Genomic DNA, 26196 nt, shown 5'->3' with positions numbered 1-26196 from the left:
TAGTATTTAAGATTAGAAATTTACTGTACAATTTAAATGCGAGAAATGTTTACGTTGAGCTAGCCTGGGTACCCTCCCACAGAGGAATATCTGGTAATGAAAAAGCTGATCAAGCTGCAAAAAGTGGATATGATGAGGACCATAGAGATGTTGTTAAAACACCTTTCTCAGATTACTTTCCAATCATTAAAGACGGAATTAATATACTTTGGAGAGATTATTGGACCATAACAAAACAGAATAAAGGACAATGGTACGCTAAAATTCAAAAAGACTTCAATACTAAGCCCTGGTATAACATCGTCAGCTGTGAATCAAGAAAATTTATCTCCATAATTAATAGAATGAGATTTGGACATTGTCTAATTCCCTCTCATCTTTTCAAATTAAAAATTATTCAAGATCCTAAATGTACTAAATGCAGTGAGCCATACGCCGATATAAACCACATTATTTTTAAATGCGAGTCATTGAAGTTGCATAGATTAATCCTGGCTTCGGATATAGATAAAATTTGCTCAGAAAATAAAATAAATACTCCCCGCCGCCCAGAAGAAATATTAGCCAACCCAAGATTTTTTAAACCATTATTCAAGTTTATATGTTCGACAATAGAGAAGATATAATAAGGAAAAAAAAAAACTGAAGTGTAGAAGTTTTTGTTTATAATTATATACATAATAAAATAGTAAAAATTTGTACAGTTTAGAGCGAAGGACTCGAATCCAGCTCTCAATAAATTAAAAAAATTAAAAAAAAAAAAAAAATACAACACAAGTGACAAATGTCATTAGAATTAAATTGTTCGCGATGTCGATATAGGTTGGTTATGATGTTTGTAATTAAATTTATTTTTTGTAAAACTCTATAATATATTGTAACTATTTTTTCATAAACTACAAACGATAAAGATGAAAGAAAAATGGAATTTTATTATATACCTTGTTTGGTTTTCATATCTTACATTATCGGCAGTTCTCATGTTTGGTCAGGGTTTCTTACTGTCTCGCAAAACTTTAAATGATATATCTGAATGCGTGCCTTTGAACAATTTTGGGTGTGACGGACGTCAAAACTCAAGTGAAAAACTTATTTGCACAGAGGATATTAAAATTCAACGAATTTTAACAAACTCTGGTTCGCCTATTGTATGCGCTGCTAAGAAACATAGAGTGGCGTTTGTTTTAGTGGATGCTCTGCGATATGATTTTACCGAATTTAATCTTGATAATCAGGAACCTTTGTATTATCAAAATCGACTGCCCGTTATACAAAAGACAATCGAGCGATGGCCAGATCGTGCTCGAGTTTTTCGATTTATGGCAGATCCGCCAACTACAACGCTGCAGCGGCTAAAAGCGTTTGTGACTGGGTCCTTGCCAACTTTTATTGATGCTAGTTCAAACTTTGCTGCCATTGAAATACAAGAAGACAATGTTATTGATCAGGTATATAAGAATATTCACAATTTTATTTCTATTTTCTATATGATCAGGATGCATTGCTTATCCGCCACTGGTGCTCTGGACACCTTACTCACCACAGTAATATTTGGCAGTGACCATTAAGGTAGATAGATAGAGATACTTCCCCAGTCGGGCTGCTCCAGATTTTGAACAAGGTATATCCTGTTGTGGCCTAGCTCAATAAATAATAATATTACTATAGGTACTAAATTATTACTTTAGTGTGTAATTAAATAAGTGTATAATAAAAAAAAAATCTTTGAATTTTTCACACAGATAGTTAAAGGTGGTAGTAAAGCTATATTGCTGGGAGACGATACTTGGATGCGTTTAATTCCCGGGAGATGGTTACGATCTCATGCTTTGTACTCTTTCCATACTTGGGATCTTGATACAGTTGATAATGGTATGTAAAATTTTTGAGATGCTTCTAATCTATAAATTTCTAGATGCAAGCCTTTAGCTGAGAGTGTCGACAGATAGAAAATACTGGAAGACATTTGAGGCGGCTATGCTGTAAGGCAATCCTGCGAGATAAAGGAATATTATGATTACAACTAACAATAATATAAGTCACTGATGTAAAATTCAGAATAAAGGCTTTATTACTGTTATCTATAAATTTGTAAATAAATTATATCAAGTTCATACTTTTTACTATGTTTCAAAAATTATATTTTTTTTTATAGAAGTGGATTCTAAGATTTATGATGAACTGGTGAAAAATGATTGGGACCTCCTTGTAGCTCATTACCTCGGTGTAGACCATGCAGGTCATAGATATGGCCCAAATCATCCAGAGATGGCAAGGAAACTGAGTGAAACAAATGCAAGGCTAGAGAAAATCATTGAATTGTTACCGTCTGACACTATACTCTACGTTGTAGGTGACCATGGCATGACTGAAACAGGTGTGCATAATTATTTACATAAAATTATTTGGATTATTAATTAAAAAAAAATACATTATGAAAAATTTTTCTCATTACTGTTATTTTACTTTTTTGTCATGTCAATATGTATATGTAAAAATGTTCTTAATAATTGTATTTGCTCGCAAACAAAAAGAAAACCAACTGCGATTACATTGACAAGTAATAAAACGTAGGTAGATGAAAATATAGTCTAGTAAATATGCGTTATCAGAGATTACTCAAAAAGTTGTTATCAGATCTCGATGAAATTTAAACGTGACCACAAGATGAACATCAACTTTCGATTAAATTAAAAATCATCAAAATCGGTACACCCAGTAAAAAGTTATGCGGTATAATACAAAGTAGGTCGACGAAAAAATAGTGAAGTAAAAACGTATTGTTAGATATAACTCGAAAAGTTGTTTTTAGATCACAAATAAATTTAAGTGGGACGAAATGATACACACCACCTTTCAATTAAAAGAGAAATTGTCGAAATCGATCCACCTAGTCAAAAGTTCTAAAGTAACATACATAAAAAAAAATACAGTCGAATTGAGAACCTCCTCCTTTTTTGGAAGTCGGTAAAAAATTCTAATTAAACAATTTTTTAATTGGTTAAACATACTTTGTACATCTACGAGCCCCCATACAAAATAGTTCGTCTAGTGTGAAATTTTCTATATAAAATATTAAGCTGTTCTACTATTGCATGTCGCGTTACTTATGCCATTTTTTAATTATGAACCAATAAACTACTTTAGCTTTTTAAATTTATACATATCCTGTTTTAAATTCGAAGAAGTTATAAGCAAAATAGTTCGTCTAATTGTTAATTGATGCAAAAGAGTTCGTCTATCGGTGATTATTCCTTTTTTGTACAATTATGTTGCATAATTTAAATTTGTAAAAGTAATTCTGTCATTTGTCAAGTGAGACAGTATAAATTCTGAAAATTTCAGTTTTTTTAAAACTAATGAAGTTTTCAAATAACAATGGGTAGTAAATCCGTGTATGAAGAGCTTCGAAAGCGAAGAGTTTGTGGAGTCGATGCTGGCAAATCAAGTTACCAAATATCTAAAGACTTGATACTGCCCAGGTCTACAGTCCAATCTATCATTCAGCACTATAAAAAGAATAGAACGACTTCTTGTTTGAAGAAAACTGGTCGACCACGCATCACAAATGCAGCAGAAAACAGAATCCTGAAGAAAATGATCAAAAATAATCGTCGTGCTCGAGCTGGAGAACTCACGGTGCAATGGAAGGACATGATTCACAAAGACGTCTCAGTTGATACTTGCAAAAGAGTCCTAAAAAGAATGGGGTACGGATTTTACACGGCTAAGGAGAAACCATTGTTGACTGCTGTACAAAAGAAAAAGAGATTGAAGTTTGCTTGTGATAATTTAAATTGGACTTCCGATCAGTGGCGTAGTATCATTTGGAGTGACGAGTCCAAATTTGAAGTGACAGTCGGCGATGAAAGGAAAAAAGTGATTCGGAACAAAAATGAGGCATTTCATACTGATTGTCTCAAACGCAAAGTGAAGTTTCTAGCGTCTCTTATGATATGGGGTTCCATGTCTGAAAAGTTGTTGGTTGAATGCAGTTTGTGGATTGTTCTATCAATTCTGCCAGGTATCAAAACCTTTTGGAAGAGACTTTACTGCCCTCTATTCCGTCACTCAAGCATAAAGATTCCTTCATCCATTCCATCAAAAAAAAAAAAAAAACAAAGACGTAGCTACTGGCGAAAAGCATCCCTACAATCGAATGGCAATCTAACACCGGACTTGTCGCCGATTGAAACCCTATGGTGGAAAATGAAAAAGTTCTCAGTAAAAATCCACTAAGATCGAAGAGTGACCTAAAGGCTAAAATCTTGGCTGTCTGGGAGTCAATTACGCCTGAGGAGTGTACAGCGTTGGTTGCAACCATGCCTCTTCGCATTAAAGCTGTCATTGAGAGCAACGGCGACACAACTAAGTGGAAGACGAACTATTTTGCGTGAGTGGACGAGGGTAGATGAATACTTTTGCGTTATGTTTTTAAGAATATTTTTAAAAATTTTTATGTCATGTAAATTCATGAAAGAATTCAGTTATATTAAAATAAAATTTTAAAATGTTCCTCAAATTGTGGTTTACTTTTTATTAAACGTTCTTTATTATTTACCCAGTATTTACTTTCTATATTTTACGCTTTGCACTACTTTCCATACTAGAAGAACTATTTTGCATCGGTGCTCGTACATGTGTTTCCACTCGTGACTTTAATAATACGATTTTTGCTATTCCATTTTCTTCCATTAATATAGTCTACTAGCTGCGCTACCCGGTTGCACCAGCTTAATTTCCGATCCCTTGGGCAGATCGAAATAAAAAATGCCTAATACATACATCCATCACCTCAAACTATCGCATTTATAATATTAGTAGGGTGTAACTCAGTGATAATTTATCAGTTTATTCAGTACAAACAAACAAAAAATAAATATTTCCTCTTTATAATATAAGTATAGACAAATGGTTTTTTAAACAAATCACGCATATAACTTAAAATAGTTGTAAATTATTAAACGTATTAATTATATTTCTTTATTTGGATATAATAATAAAGATATTTATTCATTCCTTCATTGGATTAATAGCTTTCAATTATATAAAGATATTAATTGTATGTTTAAAATGTTGTTTTAGACTCACAAGAATGGAATGATTTAAAGGGTAGGTAATGAAATTTATTGTGCTTGTGTTACAGTAGTTTTTGGTTGTTTGGTTCATAATGATTCATATCGTTTGTGACTCTAAAACATGTTCAAATAATTCTTCCATTATTTATAATAATTAATACTAAGATCTCTAATATTATAATCACAACTATCATGTCTCTACACACTCTATATTGTTTAGATATGTTTGCTTAATTATTTTATTTAGTAGATGTAGTTTAAGCAAAAGGAAAATAATATTGTATATGAGACTAAACTAACACAAATAAAATATTGTATCCTTAATAAATTGAAGCTTAAAGAAATCTAAAAACATGTGATTTTAATTTTTTTTTTTGTTTTTCTGTGTAATGCTTGTGTCTATATTTCTACTGAGCTTTCTACTCGGTTGAAGTTTGGAGCAACCCAACTCGAGAAGTAACTTACAGAAGATTGCTCTCAAGTAGTGTTATCTTTCTTTGGTGAGTAAGGTAGCCAGAGGTCCTAGGAAGGGTAAGGGATTAGGTAGTTAGGTCGGCGACATGCTTAAAATGCGCCTTGTATTGCTGTCTATAGACTAGGGTATCTGCTTACAATCAAGCAGACTAAATGCTTGTTTGGATTAACTTGTATTTTTATCTGACAATGTTATTAACTTGTATTTTTATCTGACAATGTTTTGAAACAGGTGACCACGGTGGAGAAAGTAAAGCTGAACGTACGGCAGCATTATTTGCTTATCACAGTTCAGGATTTAGTGGTGATGAGTCCGATAGACAATCTGGTAGAGAAGTACAGCAGACTGACTTAGCTCCGACTCTTAGTGCTGCCTTAGGAAGACCACCACCAGCTCCATCTCTAGGAAACCTATTGTTTCCTATATTACCAAAAATGCCTACAACTCACACGCTGTTGCACTTGACCAATAATTTAAAACAGGTAATAATAAATATATTTCTTGAAATTAGAATGATAATAATATTTAATAATAATAATGATTTTTGATATTTTTCGGGGTTTATACAAATATAGGTCATATTACAAATTATGATATATACATATATCAACTGGTGAAGAATTTTATATTATTCAATTTTTTTATTTTATTTTATTCTGTCACGAACTTGGGGAGGCCTATGTCCAGCATAAGGCTGCAATTGGCTGAACTGACTGAGTGACATATATCAACAAACTAAAAAGCTAATGTTAAAATTTATTTCATTTCTGTTTAATATTTAAACCTTTTTAAGGTGACCCAATATTTAGTAAGATATGGGGAAGAGTCTCAGCAAATTGCACTAGACAGACTTGCGTACTTAATTAATGCCACCAGAGATCAGATTGATAAGGCATCAAGTGTGAAAACGGAAGAAGAATTAAAAGAATACATATCAAATGTTGGGTAAGAAAATTATTATACTTATACTATTTATGATTAATAACTTCACATCTATATCATGTTAAAATTTACACCAGGTTTAGGTTAGGGCTCTAAAGTGACAATTGTGACAACTGAAGCCAATTTAGCCAATCAGATTTCGCGTAAATCCAGACCAATTCTGCAGACTGAGAGACAAAAATTTTAAAAGTTATTCTTTCCGCTATTAAGACTTCTTAAATGTTTTTTTTTTTTTTTTCTTATTACCCGTTATGTACAGAGATCTGCTATAATCTTTTGTTACAGGTCATTAATGGACAGCATTCGCAGCGTGTTTAGAGAAGTTTGGGTCGAATTTGATTCTCTCTCAATGCTGAGGGCTCTACTTTTGTTACTTCTTACCATTTTCTTTAACTGGATCATCATAGAAGGCATTCCAGCTGTGCGCATTCCCCACGTATTCGCTAGCTCTTTTGTCCCGACAGGGCTTATAAGTATGGCTGTTTGTATAGGAATTTGTTACACAGGACATTATTTGGAAATCATCGAAGATTTAGGACACGCTATTGTCTTAAGTACAGGACTAATATCTGGGACGGTTACCTGTATACTAGTAATAATGCATTGGGATGGTATCACGCAAAGATGGTACGAAGGCCGAACGCAGTTTTACGAACGTTTTGCTCGATCAGCCTTATTTGCATCTGCAACAATTTTAGTGTCAAATAGTTATATAATAGAAGAAGGAGCGACTTTGTCATTTCTCTCATTGACTATATTAGGGTTAATGGCCTGGAATATTAGTAATATGAAAGCTTTGGTTATATGGGTTGCCTTTGGTATTGTAATGGCATTGACAAGATCTTACAGGGGGTGTAGGGAAGAACAGGGCGACTGTTGGACGTTAGGTGAAGGGGTAGCGACTGGAAACGCATCAAGGGCTGCTCTAGTTATTGCTTTAGGGTCTGTAGCAGCTGTAGTGGCTGTTTCAAGACGTCATATAGAGTGGAGGGGATATGGAATAGTTATTGCAGGTATATTCTCTTGTGCCCATTGGGCAGTTGGGTGGGGTTCCCTAGGTTCTCCTAGTAGATCAAAGATGTTAGCAAGAGGAGCGTGGTTAGTTATAGTGACTACGTTTATTCTCCTCTGGAAGAGGGATGGTAAAGGGGCTACTTTACCCTTGGTTGTGTTCGGGCTTTTGCTATATCTTGCAAATGCATTAGTATTAGGTGCAGCGTATGCTCCGACCGCTGGTCTGGCATTGATTTCAGGATTTTTAGCTCTGAACATTGTATCAATGTTGAAGACTGAAGGCTCAGTTAAGTATTGTAAGTAGATTTTTTAATAATGTCATAAATGTAGAATTAAAACATTAGTACATAATTGAAGACTATCTCTGATCTAAAAATAAGTGACGCATACTCGTATAACGTATTAACTGACTGATTAATGAATATAACTCCTCGTAATCGTGGTTATTTTTGTACTAAAAAGTTGTATATTTATGTAGGATATATTTTATGATATACAATATATCTAATGTACATTTTTTAAGATGTTTCTAATATTAGATAAGATATTTAAAAAGTAATAAATAGATACAATATATAAAAATAAATCTATCGATATTTTAAGTTGAAAACACCTTTTTTTAAATTCGTATAAATAAGACTAATAGTCTAGTCAACAAGTTTGAAAACGTGTTAAATAAAGGCGCGCACAAACCTTAGCCGCCGCGGCGCGCGAAGATCTACTGTCAGCGTTAAATTAAAATTTTAATTTATAGCGATAAAACTCCGGATGTTATGATTTTTTTATTCGAAAGTTTCTCATCTTTAATGAGCTTTTTTTTTAATCCTTTAAATGTTAATAGCTTCGGGAGCTATTTAAAAAACACGAATTTCTTTTTTTTGCAACTTAGTTTAACGTTCGCAATTTTTTGCGTGCTATTAAATCCTCCCAGCCCAATTTTCTAGACGTCACTCGGTAACAAATGAGTTATGTCTCATATTTTTAGGAGCTTTGTCTCAACTTAATACGTTTCTAAATTTGCTGACTAGACTATAAAGATTTTTATTATTATGAAGTTGTGCTGTATATTACATTTATTTTATGTTTTGTTTTTTTTACTTTTTTCACCACGATATACATTTTCTTTAATGGTACTCAAATAAATATGAAATCACATATTTCCAGCTTTAGCAACAAGATGTAATTCAAGTATGGCTTGCCTATGGGCGCTGTTAGCGTCATATCACTTCTACGGAACTGGTCATCACGCTACTCTGAGTAATGTACGATGGGCGGCAGTTTTCCATGCCGGGGATCCGAATTATACATCCTTTGGAACACCTATATCTGTCGCTTTGATGTTTATTTATTTGTTTGGTAAGTATTTTTTAGGGATTTTATCCATATCTATCCATACTCCTATCCTTTCCCTAAGGCCAAAAGGGCATGGGCATTCTGCAAAGGGCGCCACAAGTCACACGAGGGGCGGCGCAAGTCGAGCATACGTACTAGAGATTTGAAAATTTTATTGATTGTATTGTACGTGATTGTAGCTGTGTTTTCTTCCATGGTTCGCGTGTTCCGCAGTATAGACACACATTACGTCCACAGTGGCGTTCCGTGCACATTGCGCGCCTCTTTGTGTTCGGCGAAAAAACCGACAAATTAAGGATCGCGACGCGCATGAGTTGAAACGCTCTGTTCTGACTGAGAAAACTGGGGACGTTTGTAATTTCATTTAGTGTCATGTAAATTTTATAAAAAATGGTAAGGGTTTTTAGGTTTAGGTTTTTTCCACAAAAAAAAAAAAAAAAAAAAAAATTGAACCGTTTGCGATTCTACTTGGTATATAAATTTTCAGATATCCAATTTCCCAACGCGTATTTTCTTTTCTGAAATATTCATGGCGTTAAGTTTAAGGCAAATGAAAGCGGGGGTCAGAGAAAGTAGCTAGTATGTATATTTGTAAAATTTTATTTAGCTACTATCACGCAAAAAATACCATTACCAAGTATAAATAAATTATTATAATATAATTATAGTTACTATTTAATGTGCTATAAGAACGATTTATGTTTTTTGGTTTTAAATAGTTTCGTTGCTCTACTTAAAGAAAACTCTTATCAAATAAAACAAATAACCGCAACGTGTACTCTGTTATCTTATAAAAAGTATATGCGTATATTTGCGTAGCACTAACTGAGGTTCCACGTGATGAACTGATAAAAGTTTACGACTTTTTTTTAAAATCATATTTTAATTTTTTGGATTGTTTATTTATGTTACTGAATTTAATATAAATATAAAAGAAAAATCAATACAAATATATATCATCATTTATATTGATATTTTTTTATTTATTTATGCTCATCTTATTAAAAAATATCGTTGTTTGTTACTATATAGTGACTATTTTCTAATTTAACATGTATTGGCCAGTTTAAGATCTATAACCACTCTGCATGTAAACTTATAATATAAAGAATACATATGCTAAACATATAAACACATAGAAATGTTTGGTGAACAATACGCTTAAAGAAAAAATTAAATATATTCATAGCTTTTTTAATATATCGCTTTAATTTGGGCCGATGTTATTTAGAATTTATGATACGTTTTAGATTTTTAATTTTTATTAATAACTACCTGTCCGCGGCTTCACCCGCATTAGTAAAACGTATTAAATAATAATTGTGTTTGCAGGCAAACGAAAAAAAACCGACTTCAATTACATCGACAAGTTAGTAATACAACGTAGATCGACGGAAAAATAGTCAAGTAACTACGCGTTATTAAAGATTACTCAAAAAGTAGTGATCAGATCTCGATAAAATTTATATGTGACCACATGATAAACATCAGCTTTCGATTAAAGTAAAAATTATCAAAATCGATACACCCAGTAAAAAGTTATTGCGGATTTTCAAGAGTTTCTCTCGATTTCTCTGGGATCCCATCATCAGATCCTGGTTTCCTTATCATGGTACCAAACTAGGGATATCCCCTTTCCAACAAAAAAAGAATTATCAAAATCGGTACACCCAGTAGAAAGTTATGTGGTATAATACAACGTAGGTCGACGAAAAAAGCGTCAAGTAAAAACGCATTATTAGATATAACTCAAAAAGTAGTTGTTAGATCTCAAATAAATTTAAATGGGACCAATTGACACATACAACCTTTCGATTAAAAAAAAATTGTCGAAATCGGTCCACCCGGTCAAAAGTTCTGATGTAACATACATAAAAATAATTGTGTTTGCTCGCAAACGAAAAAAAAACCGACTTCAGTTACATCGAAGAGTAATACAACGTAGATCGACGAAAAAATAGTAATACTTTGTTCGTATTCCATATAACGCGACATTATAAAATTGTAGAATTATATAATGTTCTACTGTTATTTCTATAATTTTGTTAGCGATTGTAGGCAGAAATTTCATAAAAGGCCCGTCGTCGATTCGCGCGAAGCGCTGACATCGCTTATTACGGCGGGTTTTTTAGTTGAAGCGGATTTATATTGAATTACGGTTTATGTCTTTTTTATTAAAAATATGTAATGTTCATGTTTTCACACAGCTCCGATGCACGACTGGAGTTTACCCCTTCAGATCAACTGTCTAAATAGGCACAAAAAGGCTTACTAGTCTAAGAAATATATTATTACTATATCAAATTGTAAATAAATGAATGCAATAACGCCACCTATCGGAACCTAATTGCGTTATTAGAAAACGTCTGAACGCCATCTCTAACAAGGTCATTCGTTCAGTAGATTTTACTGTTCAATTTTTTCATTCCGGGGCCTTAAATGAAAATCGATTCTTAAGGAGAAAACTCCAAAAACAGTCAAGTAAATACGCCATATCAGATATAGCTCAAAAAGTTCGAGTCAAATCTCAATTATATTTAAATGGGACCACATGACAAGCACCACCTATCGATTAAAAAAAGAATCATCGATATCGGTCCACCCAGTAAAATAGTAATGAGGTTAATATAACGTTGGTCGACGTAAAATAGCCAAGTAAATACCCAGTATTAGCGATAACTCAAAAATTAAAAGCTCAAATATATTTATAACGAATAAACTGCTACTCTCTACTCTAGTGAAATATTGTAATTTGATCGATAGTGAACGAAGTAATTTCATTACATTTTGATAGATGGCGTTGTGGCAAAGTATTGAACATGACCACAGTCGTCTTAACATCGTCATGTAAATACGTGTCATCAAAGATTACTCAAAAATTGCTCATTATATCTCAATCATATTTAAAACGGACGACATGACAAGTATTAGCTTTTGATTTATACAAAAAAGATCAAAATCAGTGCACCCAGTAAAAAGATATAACGTATAATACAACGTAGGGTGACGAAAAAACCGTCAAGTAAATACGCAATATTAGATATAACTCACAAATTACGAATCAAATCTCAATTAAATTTGAATGGGACCACGTGACGAATAGTAGCTTTTAATTTATATAAGAAACGTCAAAATCGGTGCACCCAGTAAAAAGTTATGAGGTATAATACAACGTAAGGTGACGAAAATAATGTCAAGTAAATACGCGTTATCAAAGATTAATCAAAAAGTAGTTATGAGATCTCGATAAAATTTATATGTGACCACATGATAAACATCAGCTTTCGATTAAAGTAAAAATTATCAAAATCGATACACCCAGTAAAAAATTATTGCGGATTTTCAAGAGTTTCTCTCGATTTCTCTGGGATCCCATCATCAGATCCTGGTTTCCTTATCATGGTACCAAACTAGGGATATCCCCTTTCCAACAAAAAAAGAATTATCAAAATCGGTACACCCAGTAGAAAGTTATGTGGTATAATACAACGTAGGTCGACGAAAAAAGCGTCAAGTAAAAACGCATTATTAGATATAATTCGAAAAGTAGTTGTTAGATCTCAAATAAATTTAAATGGGACCAATCGGCACACACCACCTTTCGATTAAAACAAAATTTGTCGAAATCGGTCTACCTGGTCAAAAGTTCTGATGTAACATACATAAAAAAAAAAAAAAAAATAAAAAAATAAAAATAAAAAAAAAATACAGTCGAATTGAGAACCTCCTCCTTTTTTGGAAGTCGGTTAAAAAAAAAAAATACAGTCGAATTGAGAACCTCCTCCTTTTTTGGAAGTCGGTTAAAAATATTTTTAAACTATTACTGTGCAACTCGGGCGACTTGCGCAGGCGTGCGGTGTCGTGTCGTATGATTTTGAATAATCTTCTAAATTATGCGTTAAAATTTAATGCTGTAAAAGACACTTCTAAGATATTCATTGAAATCAAATGCTGTCAAAGACAATTTTGTTCCAAAAGAAATACTTGTAATGATGAATGATAAATATCATATCTGAAAAATCACCTTCGCAAATAAACATTATTTTAGAACAAAATTGATTACTTTAAAAAAGGTTATTATTAGTTATCCTTAAAAGATGGATTGAATGAACTATCCAAAAAAAAACTCAATTCGATCCAGTAAGAGTAGTTCCTGAGATTTGCGCATTTAAACAAACAAACACTTCCGCTTTATAATATATAGATATTACTTCTCTATAGTTATATAATAATTTCAATACATTTTAAATTATTTTGTTATAAATAAATTTAAAAAATTTGAATATTTTACAGGAATGCCTTTGATGTTCGGTGCGACAGTACCTCTGCTGGCTCTGTGGGGACGTAACGGCGCGTCCACACTGGGGCCTCGAACGCAGCTAGCTGCAGTCTTCTCACTGTGTCTTAAATTTTCTCTATGTTTTGCTATAAGAGTGAGTAATATTTATTGAAGCAAAACTTATTTACGCACGTTTGACTTAGGAGTAAGCTCGTGAATGCGTGATGAGAGCGTTACGAAAAGTGTGATTGGGTGAGGCGAACGGAGTAAGAGAGAGAGGTGCGAGCACAGATTTTCTTCTTTCTTTATCTCATGGCCAGTTACGTTTCGTATATCTAGGAACAGTGCAGGCCTATTGCTAAAAAAGTCTTACTTCAAACATTTGGTACACCACACGACTGCAAGCACAATCGTTTTTATTTTATTTTTGGAGTTCACTTCTTAAGAAACGATATAAAGCTCGTATGAAAAAAATATATAAAAAGTGAAATCATGAGAACTCTAGAACAGAAATGCAGAGCATTGATGCGACTTGCCCTGAGAGTGAAGTTTTAGGTGTCGGAGCTGATACGCACACTTTTTTCCCATTCCTGTTCTCTTATCTATGGTAAATGACAAATTAGCCCATAGATAGCCAAGATAAGACCGCCATTGCACTAAATGTATTTAATATGAAGGTTTGCTATGTAAGCTAGTTTTAGGTGCAAAAAAGTTGTTTATTATTATTTATTATTAGCCACAAAGAAATAAGCATATTTGAAACTTTAATGATAATTATAATTATGGTTTCGTAGCAAACGTTAACTAACGATCTATTACTTCATTTAATTTGTTTTTTGTTTCGTTAATTTTACGAACCAAAAATAAATGAAATTAATTAGTAAATGTTTGAGTAAATGTAGTAAAATATTTAAGATTAAAAAAAATTGTAAATGTAAATTAAAACTTTTCTTCAGGTTTTTGCATGTATACTATCAGCTACAATCCACTGTCGTCATCTTATGATTTGGGGTATCTTCACACCGAAGCTAATATTCGAAGTTGGATCCTGTATAGCCGCTTTACTCGGGACCCTCATAGGAGCAATAGTAACTGCTTGGCATTTACCAACCCAGACAAGATCGAGTTGACACAAGTGATTTGGCTAATAAAACTGACTTTTATTCTGATATAACAGATATTTGAAAAAAAAAACCAAAATAAAATAGAACGGTATAGTTTCAAATCAGTTGCACTCTATGCAGAAAGTGTTGCCGAAATCTCAAAGTTCACTAAAATAGAAGAAACTAAGAATAGGAGTTAGATTGTACTAGTGTCATAATGCAACAACGCAGCTAGTGTTAAACTACTCTCCGAAAATGATGCGTACTTTTTTAAACTATCAAATATTGAGACATTTTTAAACTACTGTATGTAAAATATTAATGTATTATACTAAACAAATGTTTTGCGGAAATCAATAATATAGACCAATCTTTAAACACTTCGTACAAGTAGTATTATGTATATAATGCTTGTAATAAAGATTTTTACACATTATAATGGTTATTCCTACAAATTGTAAGAATTATGTTGTTTGCTTGCAATTGGCAATTAAATGATAGTTAAAGTAGGTATAGATACGTTGAGAAGTATTATTAAATGAAATTGTTTCTTATGGTTGGTATGTTATACAAGTATTCTTTTTAATGTTAGCCGAGAAAGTTCTTATTAAACTTTGTTGTTGTTTTATAAATATTAATTAGCTTAACGAAAGGGCCAAAGGTATTTTAGAGTAATAAGTAATGATATGATATTATTTCTATTTTGCTTTTACGCTATGTTAGCTTCATATCTTCTATATAAATTGAAACGAAACGCAGAAATAACTGCACTATAGAGAATTCTTTTTTTTTCTGTGTTGATTATTGGTAAGATAGCAGCACGACGTTCAGGACAGCTAATAATTAATAGTTATGAATTTAGTACCAAGGTATGATTTTTGTACAGACAAGTTATGATTTATAAATTTACATTAGACAAATGGAAATGAAATTATTACAATGAGATATTATAATGACAGGATTTATGACTACAGGTTTAATTATGTTTAAATTATTTCAGCAAAGCTGAGAATATTCAATTTTCTATTTATTACTTAGTTTTTATTGATGCAGTTAATAGATTAAATAATTTTTACCTTTAAGACATATTTTTCTAATATATCTCTGTCTTTAGGAGTAAAATATTTGATTATTTATTTTAATTAGGGGCCATCCATAAATCACGTCACACGTTAAGGGTCGACGAAGTGTGACATTGTGTGACAACGGGTTGGGAGGAGTCCAAAATATTGTGAAATCTTTTTTCCAAATATAATAATATAATATCAAAACGTAAGTACAAAAACATGATATTTCAACTACCCATAAATAACTAACTTAAAAAATATATTTATTTGTTGGTTTCGTTTTAACTTTTATAAAAATGAAAGTAAAAATAATGACGAAACTGTCATCAGTTTGCTCATACAAAATTGCCATGTGTAACGAGGACCCCGGGGTCGAAAAATCGAGAAATTCTTGTGACATAATTTATAGATGGCCCCTTATTGACTAGCCCGTTAGCGCAGTTTGTAGTGGCCCTGTTATCTGGTCGGCGGATTGCAAGTTCGATTCCTGCTTGAGTTCGGGTGTAATATTTATATTGAAGAAAATTAGCTTTAACAGTCGGCAGTTACCTATAACAAGCATTAAGCTGCTTACCATAGGAACATATGACCCTGTGTGTTTGTTATAAGATATTTATTTAACTTTTCACTTTTTACACTATCACAGTAAAGAAATATTTTCTCGTCAAATTTTGAAATGCCAGATTAAACTGTATAAAGTATAATCAGCGTTTTAAGTTTTGTATGTTCAAGCAGTACATCAATATCGATATTTTGTAACTTTTTTTAATGTTCAATTGTGTAGCATTATCACAATATCGATACATCTTATTATGTTTTACATTATTCTTGGTAGGTAGTGTCTAGTTTATTGTTAATACATATACCTATAATTAAGGTAGTGCTTAATAATATGGATAAAACCAACACTGCCATGTTTAAAAGCTTTTTCAACAGGTTTATACCAAGATTGTTATTTTATAATTTTCAATATTTATAAAGTTGTTAATATCTGATTCATAATAAAATTAATTGATTTACACATTGTGCAATGTATGAAAAAAGTAAATAAAAGAAATGTCCTAATATTTGGTTGTTTCAATTAATTATAATTACTAGATATGCATATATATCAAAGAAAGTTTGTCTATTTTTTATCAGTTTTGTTTATTTTAGTAATAAAAGGGGCGACATAAAAGTAATTTTATTTTGTGGTGAAAATGTATCAAGGTTTTTAATCCTAAAACAAACACATGTTTATCAAAACAATATACTATATAACTCAACTGCAAGGGTAATAGTATTGAAGCATAATATTCAAATAAAAAAATGTCAAACAGTGTATAAAATCTTTTTGTTTTAAGAACTTCTGTACTGAAATATTTTATATTCTTTATTTTTGTGTTACCCACACATGAGGGAATTCTAAACATTTTTAACATATCAAAAATCGACGGTTCTAGGGGGGATCAAACCTGCATCTCCGACTCATCATGACGGTGCTCGATGTATCCATTAGTTTTTATACGATTATTTCATATTCGATTCTAAGCGACTGCGACGCCGTCTATAGTGAGTCCTTTACAGTACCCGTAACTACATCGTTCCATAGTTTAATTGGCTAGAGCAACGACACATTCAGTCAAAGATCCAGGTTCGATCCCTGCTGAAACTGTCGATTTTTGATATGGTATTAAAAATATTCAAATATTTTAGTTTTCCCAAATTGAGAATTCAATAAAACGCTGTAATTGTATGTACAATATACTCAGAAATGCAATTTTACAATTAAAATTGACTGTACTATACTTTGTTTTATAATAATATAATTTATTTAAGGCTCTCTATTCAATATGTATATAAATCTTTCGAAGCTAATGTATACCATCACCCAAAATATAAGACACACTATTATAGTTATGTGGCTGGGTTTGGTGGTACATAAGGTTTGAGTAAATACTCTGAGAAAGCCTTAACCGCAGGTACACCCCGCACTTCTTTGTCTAGCAAAGGTAACTTAGTTACATGAAAATCTTCATATAAATCTGCTATCTGCTCTAAGTACTTTTCTTGTACCTTATGTCTCGCTGCACATAGCTCGCACGGAGCAGATGTACGTAATAACAATTGATTCACAATTATATTGTGTGTATCTATTCCGCATCTTGTCAACTCTTGAACCAGTCTCTCGGTTTCATACAGTGAAAGAAACTCAGCGATGCAAACACATACAAATGTTGTCTGGTTGGGATCCTTAAACTGAGTATTCACTTGTGTTATTACTGATAACATTTCATCCATTTTGTTGCTGAACATATCTGAATTGAATTCGGCCAATCCGAAGAGTGTCGCTACTTGGTTGATAAACGGCGCTACCTGTAATTTTAATTTACATCAGTTTGTATTTCACCTATAGTAGTATATTATAAAGAACATTTTTTTTTTAGTTTGTTTGTTATAAACTCAGAAACTACTACACAATTATCAAAACAATTTTGACAGGGAGAATGCTATATTATCAATAAACCATAGCCTATGTTTATTTGAATGGAAAAAACTAAACAACTAAAATCATGTCATCAACACAAGCAAAGTTATGAGTGGAAAGCTAGTAAATATTAAAAACAAATGTTACAATTATGGCAAAAAAAAATTGTTACCTTTGACTTCAGGCGCATCAATTTGCCGAGACCTTTTTCAACAACTTGAGGGAATGACAGCAAACGCAGTGTGTGTCCTGTAGGTGCTGTGTCAAAAACAACAGCACTGAAATTCATGCCTTTTACAAGTTTCATTACCTGTGGAAATTTTTTATATAAAAAGTCACATAATTTACATATATATATATATATATATATATATATATATAGATTAAGTATAATGTAATGAACTGTAATAGTCTAGATCCCACTGCTCCATACAGACCATTTTCTTATAAACTTAAACACATTATACAGCACTAGTGTTGTTTAGAAGAAGTAACTGTACCATTGTAATACACTCTTATAACACATGCAGACTTAAAGCACTTTCTAGTAGCAGTCGTGATTTCAACATCAACTAATTTACATGATTACTGGACTACCTTATGTAGTTAATAAATAATAAATATAAAGAATCTTTTACATAATTATTTCATCATCATACCTCAGCATAGCTCATTGCCTCATCAATACCAGGGAAAGCTCCAACAATTTCCTGCATTACACCTTTACCGAGCCTCATAGCTTCTGTTTCTCCTTCAAAATACTCTTCTGGTAATTCTGTTAATCCAACATTAGGATCTATTTCCATTGCAAACAAATTATCAAAACCTTTAACTTTCGTTGGGACCTGAAAGTTATAATTTGATATTTAGAACACTGATTTACACTAATCTATACTTATTTAATAAATTATTAGAATTGATTTCTTAAGAGGTGATTCTCTCTGAATATTCTAGTGTGATTTTTAAAATTTCTTTTTTATGCCTGTTTATCAAGTAAGGTTATAGAACCATAAGCCTAAGATCTAGACCAGGAAAAACCGAATTAGAAAAAGCGAATTATGGGGTTTTTGGGTGTGGAGGGTGGAGGGTGTAGGGGAATCTATACAAGGTAACACTGTCACACCTCAAAACCCCATGGTTATGGAGATATACATGGTTAGTTTCGAGGTTAGAAGAAGAATTTAAAGCTATTATAATACCTTTGAGCTCGTACTGTTTGCATTGTGTGACATTAGTAACATTGCGTGCTAGAAGGGCTTTAGAAATTCGAAAAATACCCAAAACCGAATCGGAGCACCCCACTGTCCACGTGGTCTTGGTCTGTCCTACCCCTAGAGTGTTTTTTGTGCCGCGGAGGCGCGGAGGGGGTTCTGAGGTGTGACAGTGGTACCAGCCGGCCTAGCATGCATACAACGAGATATCTCTTGACGAGAGAGAGAGATAATGTCTACATCGAGTATTTTCTCGATTACCCTAACATGTGCACTACGAGAGACAAAATTCTCTTCCGAAGACTTCGCCTTGTCGAGTAGAGAAACATTATCAACCATAATCACAACTGAATATCATTCTTATTTCTTATGTCGTAAAGTTGAATTTACAAGGTTATTGACCAATCGTGCCAAACCGGGATGAGCCAACGTTTGTATAATTTCAAACGAGTGACACATGTTTTATTTAACAATGTTCTCGGCCTTTTGGCTAAGATAAAAAGTGTATATCTAATTTAAAAAATCTAATATGGAAAATAAAACGGCGTAAGTAAATGAATTTAATTATATATGTAAAACAATATGCTCGTGTTGTGCTTTATATCTTGTCGCACATTAGATAATTGTAATTCTATCACGCATTGTTTTTTTTTTTTTTTTTTTTAATTTTTAAAATTTTTTGAATTTTTGATTTTTTTTTTGATTATTGATTTTACTTTTATTCTATTTAATTTTATTTTTAGTTATTGATTTTTTTAATATAATTTTGTTTTGTTTTTTATTCTGAATGTTGTCTTGTCTTGTTGTACTAACCCAATATGGACTTATACTTTGGTCTGAAATAAAGTATTATTATTATTATTATTTAGAATAAGAAGCAACAGGGCGCAAATACGTTTTTTGTGTCATTATATGGCACACTTCACTCGACTTTTCGCATTTCCCGCTCTTCGTATACCGAAATTATATAATTATAATAGGGAAACGCCATGGTATACAAAAAATAGGCACCCGGTTTTATTTATTTTTTATTTATCGTCTTTCTCGTCGATAATATTGAAGACGAGAAGTTTCTCTTCCTAAAACGACAAAATTCGACAAAATTACGACGTCATGTTAGCTTCCGTAGAGATAAATATCACAGATCACTAAAATTTAATGATTATCTCTTCTTGACGTAACGAGAAGAGTATCGCGTGCACGCATGTTAGCTACTGTAGACATAGAGAGATAATACGAGAAAAGGGGTAGACAAAATTTTGTCGTGGCGCGCATGCTAGGCCTGCAGGGGTAGCGTTCCCCACCCTCCTCCCCCCCTTCCCCCCACGGTCCCGAAATTCGGTTTTTCCTAATCTAAAGCTTTACCGAACATAAAACATAATGCCAATAGTGACAGAAGCAGAGCAATAATTACACATGAAAAATTTCTTATAAAAATAATTTTAGCCTCATTAGGTGAATTTTGAATAATTATTGTTTTGTTTAAATACTTAATTACTTACTTTAGAAAATTTCTGATCAAAGGCATCGGATATATTATGAGCAGGATCAGTAGATATAATCAGTACTGATTCTCGTACTTTAGATAGCTGAATGGCGAGACTGCAACTGATAGAAAAAACAACAAAGTTTTTAATCGATTATAGAGACAGCTCGGCAATTGTTAGTTTTTATTTTGATAAATAAAATTACCTGCATGTAGTTTTGCCTACGCCACCTTTGCCTCCAACAAAAATCCATCGCAGTGATTTCTGTTCTATAACGTTGCGTAAAGAGGGCTCTAAGGGTTCGAATTCAGTATTTTCATCCATACTGGCGACAAGATTGGAATTGAATAAATAAACAGAACTTTACAAATTAGAACACACGTAAATTGATGATTGTTGTAAGTGACATTTCAAAAGTCATTTATTCTGATTCAGAGTAAATTAGTCCATAGAGGTTAATTATGATTAATATGAGTTCTGAAAAAATTTATAAAACTGAATATATAAACTTAAATTTGGAATGATATCAGATATCTCGTAACTATTCTAATTTTTCTATGCTCCATGATTTCTACCTAACTTGATCCATGAATTTCTACACAATCCATAGAGTAACTTTTTGTATTATGGCACAATCTGTAAGTATTACTATGCTCTGTGGCACAATCTGAAATTTATGAGTGGGGAAGTGGATATTTTAAAAATTTTACACTGAAAATTAGTGAAAATTGTGAAAACTAAATATTCCAAAAACAAAATTTCCAGTTGAAGAAGCATTCATGAAAAAACTCGTATATAGACATATAAAAACTTATTACATAAATGCTTATATAAATCCGTAAACATTCAGATAAATAAATAAAAAACGAAGATCTATATTGATTTACTAAATAAATAAACTTTATTATGAATGAAATGATTACATTAAAAAAATATCAAAATGTATCGTTTGCTACGTGGTCGTCTGACGTTCAAAGTATATGTTCTTTTAGGAATAATTGCGATTATCATATGCGGCTATGTGATTCCGCAGTATAAAATATATTCCATAGCTCCTGTAACTTCTCGGAGCTTAGTTCACACGCATTCACCTCGACATTTGTCCAAGCTCGTCACTGTCGTGTTTCGTCAATTTGAAGATTTTGAAAATGATATTGCTGAAAGCGTACAATCTTTCGTCGCAGCGTATCCAAATATACCTGTATTAGTCTTGTGTGAAAGAAAGCAGTATCCGCCTTTCCAGTTCTCAGCTACGAATGTAACTCTCCGAAATGTCAAGATTATATCACTTGAGTTTAAGCTTGATATAAACCCAGTAGACCTGGATCCTCTGAGTTATGTCTTTACGGAGTATATACTGTTTGTCCCTGACGCCTCGCGTGTCTCTCGACGAGTATTCCAACAGATGGCTGTTGCAGCGACAACATATCCCACACAAGCAATTGCTGTTGGTATTGGAAATACACGAGTGGTTTGTCAGCAACTAAACTGGGCATATGCAGATTGGACTCTACATTATAGTAAAGATTCATCTAAAAAACTATGTGATTCATTGCAAGGGCAACATGCCTTAATGATCAAGACATCAATGCTCCGAAATATACCAAAGCCGTTTGCTCTACCTTTTCCAGAAACTCTATATTTGCAGACGGCCATACGAAATATAAAGGTGACTATAACTAATATTTTAACTAATATTTTTTAAGCAAGTGCAAGCTTATTAGTGATGCTACCCTCTACCCGTTCGCAAGGACTGGCCACTTTTCTCACTATTTAAACATAATATTACTTGGAAGCAGTATTATTAAGCTGTGATCTGTGATGTGAGATGTGATGTGAGCTGTGAGCCTGCTATGATCTACCTCAAACAATGACATAGTAACTTTTTATATAGTTTGCTATATTTTTATTGTGCTATTTTTAAAGAATATATTTATTTACAGGTTCAAGTATTAGAAGGTAAGTTTGCTGCAGGCCGAAGCATATTAAAAACTCCAGCGTCTAAACAAAAGGCTTCAAAAAGACTCAGAGATTATCGAACATCACTGTACAAGGAGCTTGGGGTGAAGGCCGTTGTAAAAGAAGATGGTAGAGTGCAGTGGTATGGTTGTAAACGAGAAACTCAGGTATATGTAATTATATATGGACTACGGACAATCTGGGTGGTTTTACCATTATCATTTCTGCTTTGATAATGTTTTTTAAAGTCTTATCATAAAGTTTTATACTCTGAAACAATTTAGGTGAACAGGCCTATTATCATCAAATTTTAGAATTTACATAATTGAATCTGTGAATTGTGATATTAGAATCTTCAAATAGAATCTTTATAGTTTGAAATAAACAAAATTTTGTATCTTAAAATATTTTATTTGCTCATTCTTTCAATAATATTGTTATGATAAATGGTTTTATTATTTCAGCGGTGTTTCCCACCAGTCCAAAGGACACCGTCATATGTTTTAGCTGGTCGCAATACACCTCCATGCTGTCTACGTAATATACGACGGACGGTCGTTCACGTGTTGAGAGCGTTGTTGCAGGCTGGAGCTCGATGTTGGCTCGAGACTACATCACTATTAGGTGCTGTTATGCGGTAAGTTAAGTATATTATTTTTTTCTGAAAATATCCTATGAGACAAGTAATGCAAGTCTATGAATCCAAGAGTCTTAAGACACCAATAAGGTTCCTTATAGTATAAGCGAGCACTTAAAAAAAAATTAATATGGTTAAAGGATTAAGGAAATACGTAATGAAAAGATTAGAAATAGAGCTTCCATACATATATACTGTTTTGTCTGTATTTTATAACGTAACTACAATATATATATGTCTGAAATTGTAAAAATATTTTCTGTTTTCATTTAATTTCATTTCAATGTTATGTTTGACTAGCCTTTGCCCTGCCTGCTTCCTGCTCCGGGAGTTGTGGGTTCGATTCTCACCCCGAGTCTGGGTGTAATATATTTTTTTATATAATTATGTATTATTTATATGTTTATCGAAAAATATATATATATATATATATATATATGTAACTGTACCAGTCGGCTGTTACCTTATAACACAAGCATTAAGTTGCTTACTTTAGGATCAGATGACCGTTTGTGTATGTTGTAAATATTTATTTTACGAACGTATTTTCTAAGCGAATATATCGATATATATTTTTAAACTTTCTTTTATGCAACTTCTTATTCTGCTAAAAATGAAAACAAAAAAAGAATTATACAAATTAGGCGCATTTATTCAGAATTTATCCGTCAACTCTAAATTCTACTTTTCGTACTTAAAACGGCATTAAAATACCAAATTATTACTTAATTTGATTAAAATTGTATAGTATTTTTTTTTAAATTCTAGCGGTGATCTACTACCATGGGTTGAATATGCAGAAATTGGCATTCATGCCTCAGATCTCACCCGAGTTTCCTGGTTACAACGTGGTGGTCCCGATAATGATGGTTTTGTTTGGGAAAGAGCAACCAAGGGCCATTACTACAGAGTTGCTTATTCTGCAACAAACAGAATATATGTTTTGATCCTGCCTTTCACGTCAAGGAATGGTACTATGTGGCCCGCTGATTGGGTTTTAGCTTATCAGCGTGATTTTCCTGAAAGACATTTGCATCCACTTGCTCAGGTTTGTTGAGTTTTGTATAATAGTTGACTCAGTGAATTTCGTACCATTATTTTTTTCGTGAATGTATCGATTTTTCTTTTTAATTTATACAAATCTTGTCTTGGCAATAACAAATACAAACCAGGAAATATTCAATTTGGTGAAGTCGATTGGAAGTTATACGCGTTATACATTTCAGAGATACATTTTTATTCAAATAGATTATCTGTCCTTGTTGATATGAAAAATAAGTTTTTAAGCTTTCATAGTCATTGATTTTTTTACAAGAGACTTACTGCGATTGTCAGTTTGATATTCCTGATACTACAGTGACATTTGGGGGCATCCATTAATTACGTGAGTTATTTTTCGATACGTGATTGAGTTATTTATCAGCTTACACTGCTGTCCTCCTTAGGTGAGATTTAATGAGATTTGCCTGGACCCCCCTTCCCCTTACGTGAGATTGACGCTGAATATAATAGATATTGACGGGAAGTAATAAACTGTTCAAGTATACTATTGTTAATTTATTTAAATTAAATAAAATTCGAATTAAAAACTAAATGATTTCAATAGCCATGAGATTTATTTTTGTGGACAAAATGAACACTCAAAATATTTTTTTTATATCTGTAATATTTTATATTTTTTGAAGTTGAGGTATTTTATATTTATTGAATTTTTGATTATCCATCCATCGGTTTAAATGAGATTTGGTGAGATTTTATTGGACCTCTCTCCCATTCTGAGCTCACGTAATTGATGGACGTCCCCTTTGAAACTTCATAGTCACTAGCGTCATAAACAATATGCATAAAAATATTGATCATTAAAAGCCAGCAATAATAAGCATTAACGTAATATTTTCATTTCCAGATAAAATTTGTGGGTCACCAAGCACCAGCACCAAATGACGCACGCGCTTTCTTAGATCTCAAACTGGGTCCGAATGCTGTTGAAAGAAGCGACAGAATCGGAGCTAAACTGCTATATCCCTAATGAAATAAGTAATAAAAATAGTCACGTTTGGGTCATAACGTAAACGTTAGAAAATTATGAAAATTTAAAAAATAATAAAAAAAAAAATTAAGTTTGACTTGTATCTGGGATATCTGAAAGCTTATTTTAGTTAAAGTATTGTCTAGTAGAAACTAGAATAAGCCTTTTAAGATATTAAAAATATTGGTTTTGTACATTTAACTCAATATTTAAAATTTTCGACGTGATATCATTCTTTAGCCGAATGCCTTAATTCTTCTGGGTTAATCTTCATTAATTCTTCCCTAGAATTAAATATTAAAATTACCTATAAAATATGTATAGAATTGCGAGTGTTTTTTGAGTGTTCTCGAGCTACAAGCATTTATATTCTAGTAAGAAGTACAAAAGTCAATCTGGGACAATATAGCAGCGTCATGTGTAGAACCATATTCCTAATGCATTTCAATCACATTCAACTTTGTTTGGCAGCATTTTGTAGTAGTGTTTTGTTCAATCAAATTTATAGATATACGCACGTTTGCTTTTTGTTTATTTTTGTTACAAAATTAATATAAATCTTACAAATCTAATGACACTGATAATTAAATTAGTTCTCGGTTGCATTTATACCTATTTTTACCATTTTTGTACAAAGTATGCCTTATATAGTATATATTTACAAATATGATATTTTATTCTAAGCGTTAAGTATCTTAGTAATAATTTAGATTCTTTTTGTATTATTAAAATGAGAGAATTGTGTAATAACATTATTTTTATAATGCTCAAAGACGACACGATACGAAACGTATTTAATAAAACGATTGTAACGTTACTTGTAGTTATAAGTATTCAAATTAAAGCAATGTCAAGTAATTCTTATGCAATAACGATCTTTATAAATATTTTTGAAGATCTCTTAAAACTAGTCATAAATTGTTACCTTATTAACATACCATTGCAAATGGCTTTGTTTTGTTTTTAGAGTTTATTGAATAGAGCTATTATATATAATACTAAGATTTTTTTGTATTTAAGTTTTATCTTAGAATAAAGACCAAAGAGTTTTTATTCCTACTTGTAATATTAGCTGAAATTCATTATATATTTTGA

General features: G+C 32.2%; 3 protein-coding genes across 3 annotated transcripts; 2 read left to right on the top strand and 1 right to left on the bottom strand.

The window, feature by feature from the left end:
- The first annotated feature begins 790 nt into the window (after positions 1–790).
- On the top strand, positions 791–15366 carry LOC123661921 (GPI ethanolamine phosphate transferase 3). The gene is made up of 10 exons (XM_045596855.1): positions 791–1448; positions 1743–1872; positions 2156–2377; positions 5086–5112; positions 5785–6035; positions 6347–6498; positions 6781–7805; positions 8674–8865; positions 13156–13295; positions 14098–15366. The coding sequence occupies exons 1-10, from the start codon at positions 912–914 to the stop codon at positions 14269–14271; spliced, it is 2850 nt and encodes a 949-aa protein (XP_045452811.1). The 5' UTR covers positions 791–911; the 3' UTR covers positions 14272–15366.
- A 1675-nt stretch (positions 15367–17041) lies between these two features.
- Positions 17042–20889, bottom strand: LOC123661924 (ATPase ASNA1 homolog). The gene is made up of 5 exons (XM_045596857.1): positions 20682–20889; positions 20492–20597; positions 18438–18623; positions 17951–18088; positions 17042–17666 (listed from the first exon to the last, which is right to left on the bottom strand). Exons 1-5 carry the CDS (start codon positions 20798–20800, stop codon positions 17208–17210), a joined length of 1008 nt encoding a protein of 335 aa, XP_045452813.1. The 5' UTR covers positions 20801–20889; the 3' UTR covers positions 17042–17207.
- Positions 20890–21416: 527 nt separating this feature from the next.
- On the top strand, positions 21417–25173 carry LOC123661388 (fukutin-related protein). The gene is made up of 5 exons (XM_045596352.1): positions 21417–22145; positions 22420–22602; positions 22900–23072; positions 23841–24120; positions 24979–25173. The coding sequence occupies exons 1-5, from the start codon at positions 21417–21419 to the stop codon at positions 25099–25101; spliced, it is 1488 nt and encodes a 495-aa protein (XP_045452308.1). The 3' UTR covers positions 25102–25173.
- The last annotated feature ends 1023 nt before the right edge of the window (positions 25174–26196 follow it).

The sequence above is a fragment of the Melitaea cinxia genome, chromosome 17 (genome assembly GCF_905220565.1).
Source record: "Melitaea cinxia chromosome 17, ilMelCinx1.1, whole genome shotgun sequence".
NCBI lineage: Eukaryota > Metazoa > Arthropoda > Insecta > Lepidoptera > Nymphalidae > Melitaea > Melitaea cinxia.
The sequence above is the reverse complement of the archived record's forward strand: the minus strand, read 5'-3'. Positions and strand labels throughout refer to the sequence as shown.

Bases quoted from the DNA above. Each gene is read 5' to 3' on its own strand.
- LOC123661921 (XM_045596855.1), top strand. From the start codon at position 912: ATGAAAGAAAAATGGAATTTTATTATATACCTTGTTTGGTTTTCATAT. The intron at 2,378-5,085 runs GTGTGCATAATT...ATGTTGTTTTAG, and splicing joins CCATGGCATGACTGAAACAG to ACTCACAAGAATGGAATGAT. The intron at 13,296-14,097 runs GTGAGTAATATT...ACTTTTCTTCAG, and splicing joins CTCTATGTTTTGCTATAAGA to GTTTTTGCATGTATACTATC.
- LOC123661924 (XM_045596857.1), bottom strand. From the start codon at position 20,800: ATGGATGAAAATACTGAATTCGAACCCTTAGAGCCCTCTTTACGCAAC. The intron at 18,624-20,491 runs GTAAGTAATTAA...TATAACTTTCAG, and splicing joins TTGATCAGAAATTTTCTAAA to GTCCCAACGAAAGTTAAAGG. The intron at 18,089-18,437 runs GTATGATGATGA...AAATTTCCACAG, and splicing joins AGGCAATGAGCTATGCTGAG to GTAATGAAACTTGTAAAAGG.
- LOC123661388 (XM_045596352.1), top strand. From the start codon at position 21,417: ATGTATCGTTTGCTACGTGGTCGTCTGACGTTCAAAGTATATGTTCTT. The intron at 22,603-22,899 runs GTATATGTAATT...TTATTATTTCAG, and splicing joins GTTGTAAACGAGAAACTCAG to CGGTGTTTCCCACCAGTCCA. The intron at 23,073-23,840 runs GTAAGTTAAGTA...TTTAAATTCTAG, and splicing joins CTATTAGGTGCTGTTATGCG to CGGTGATCTACTACCATGGG.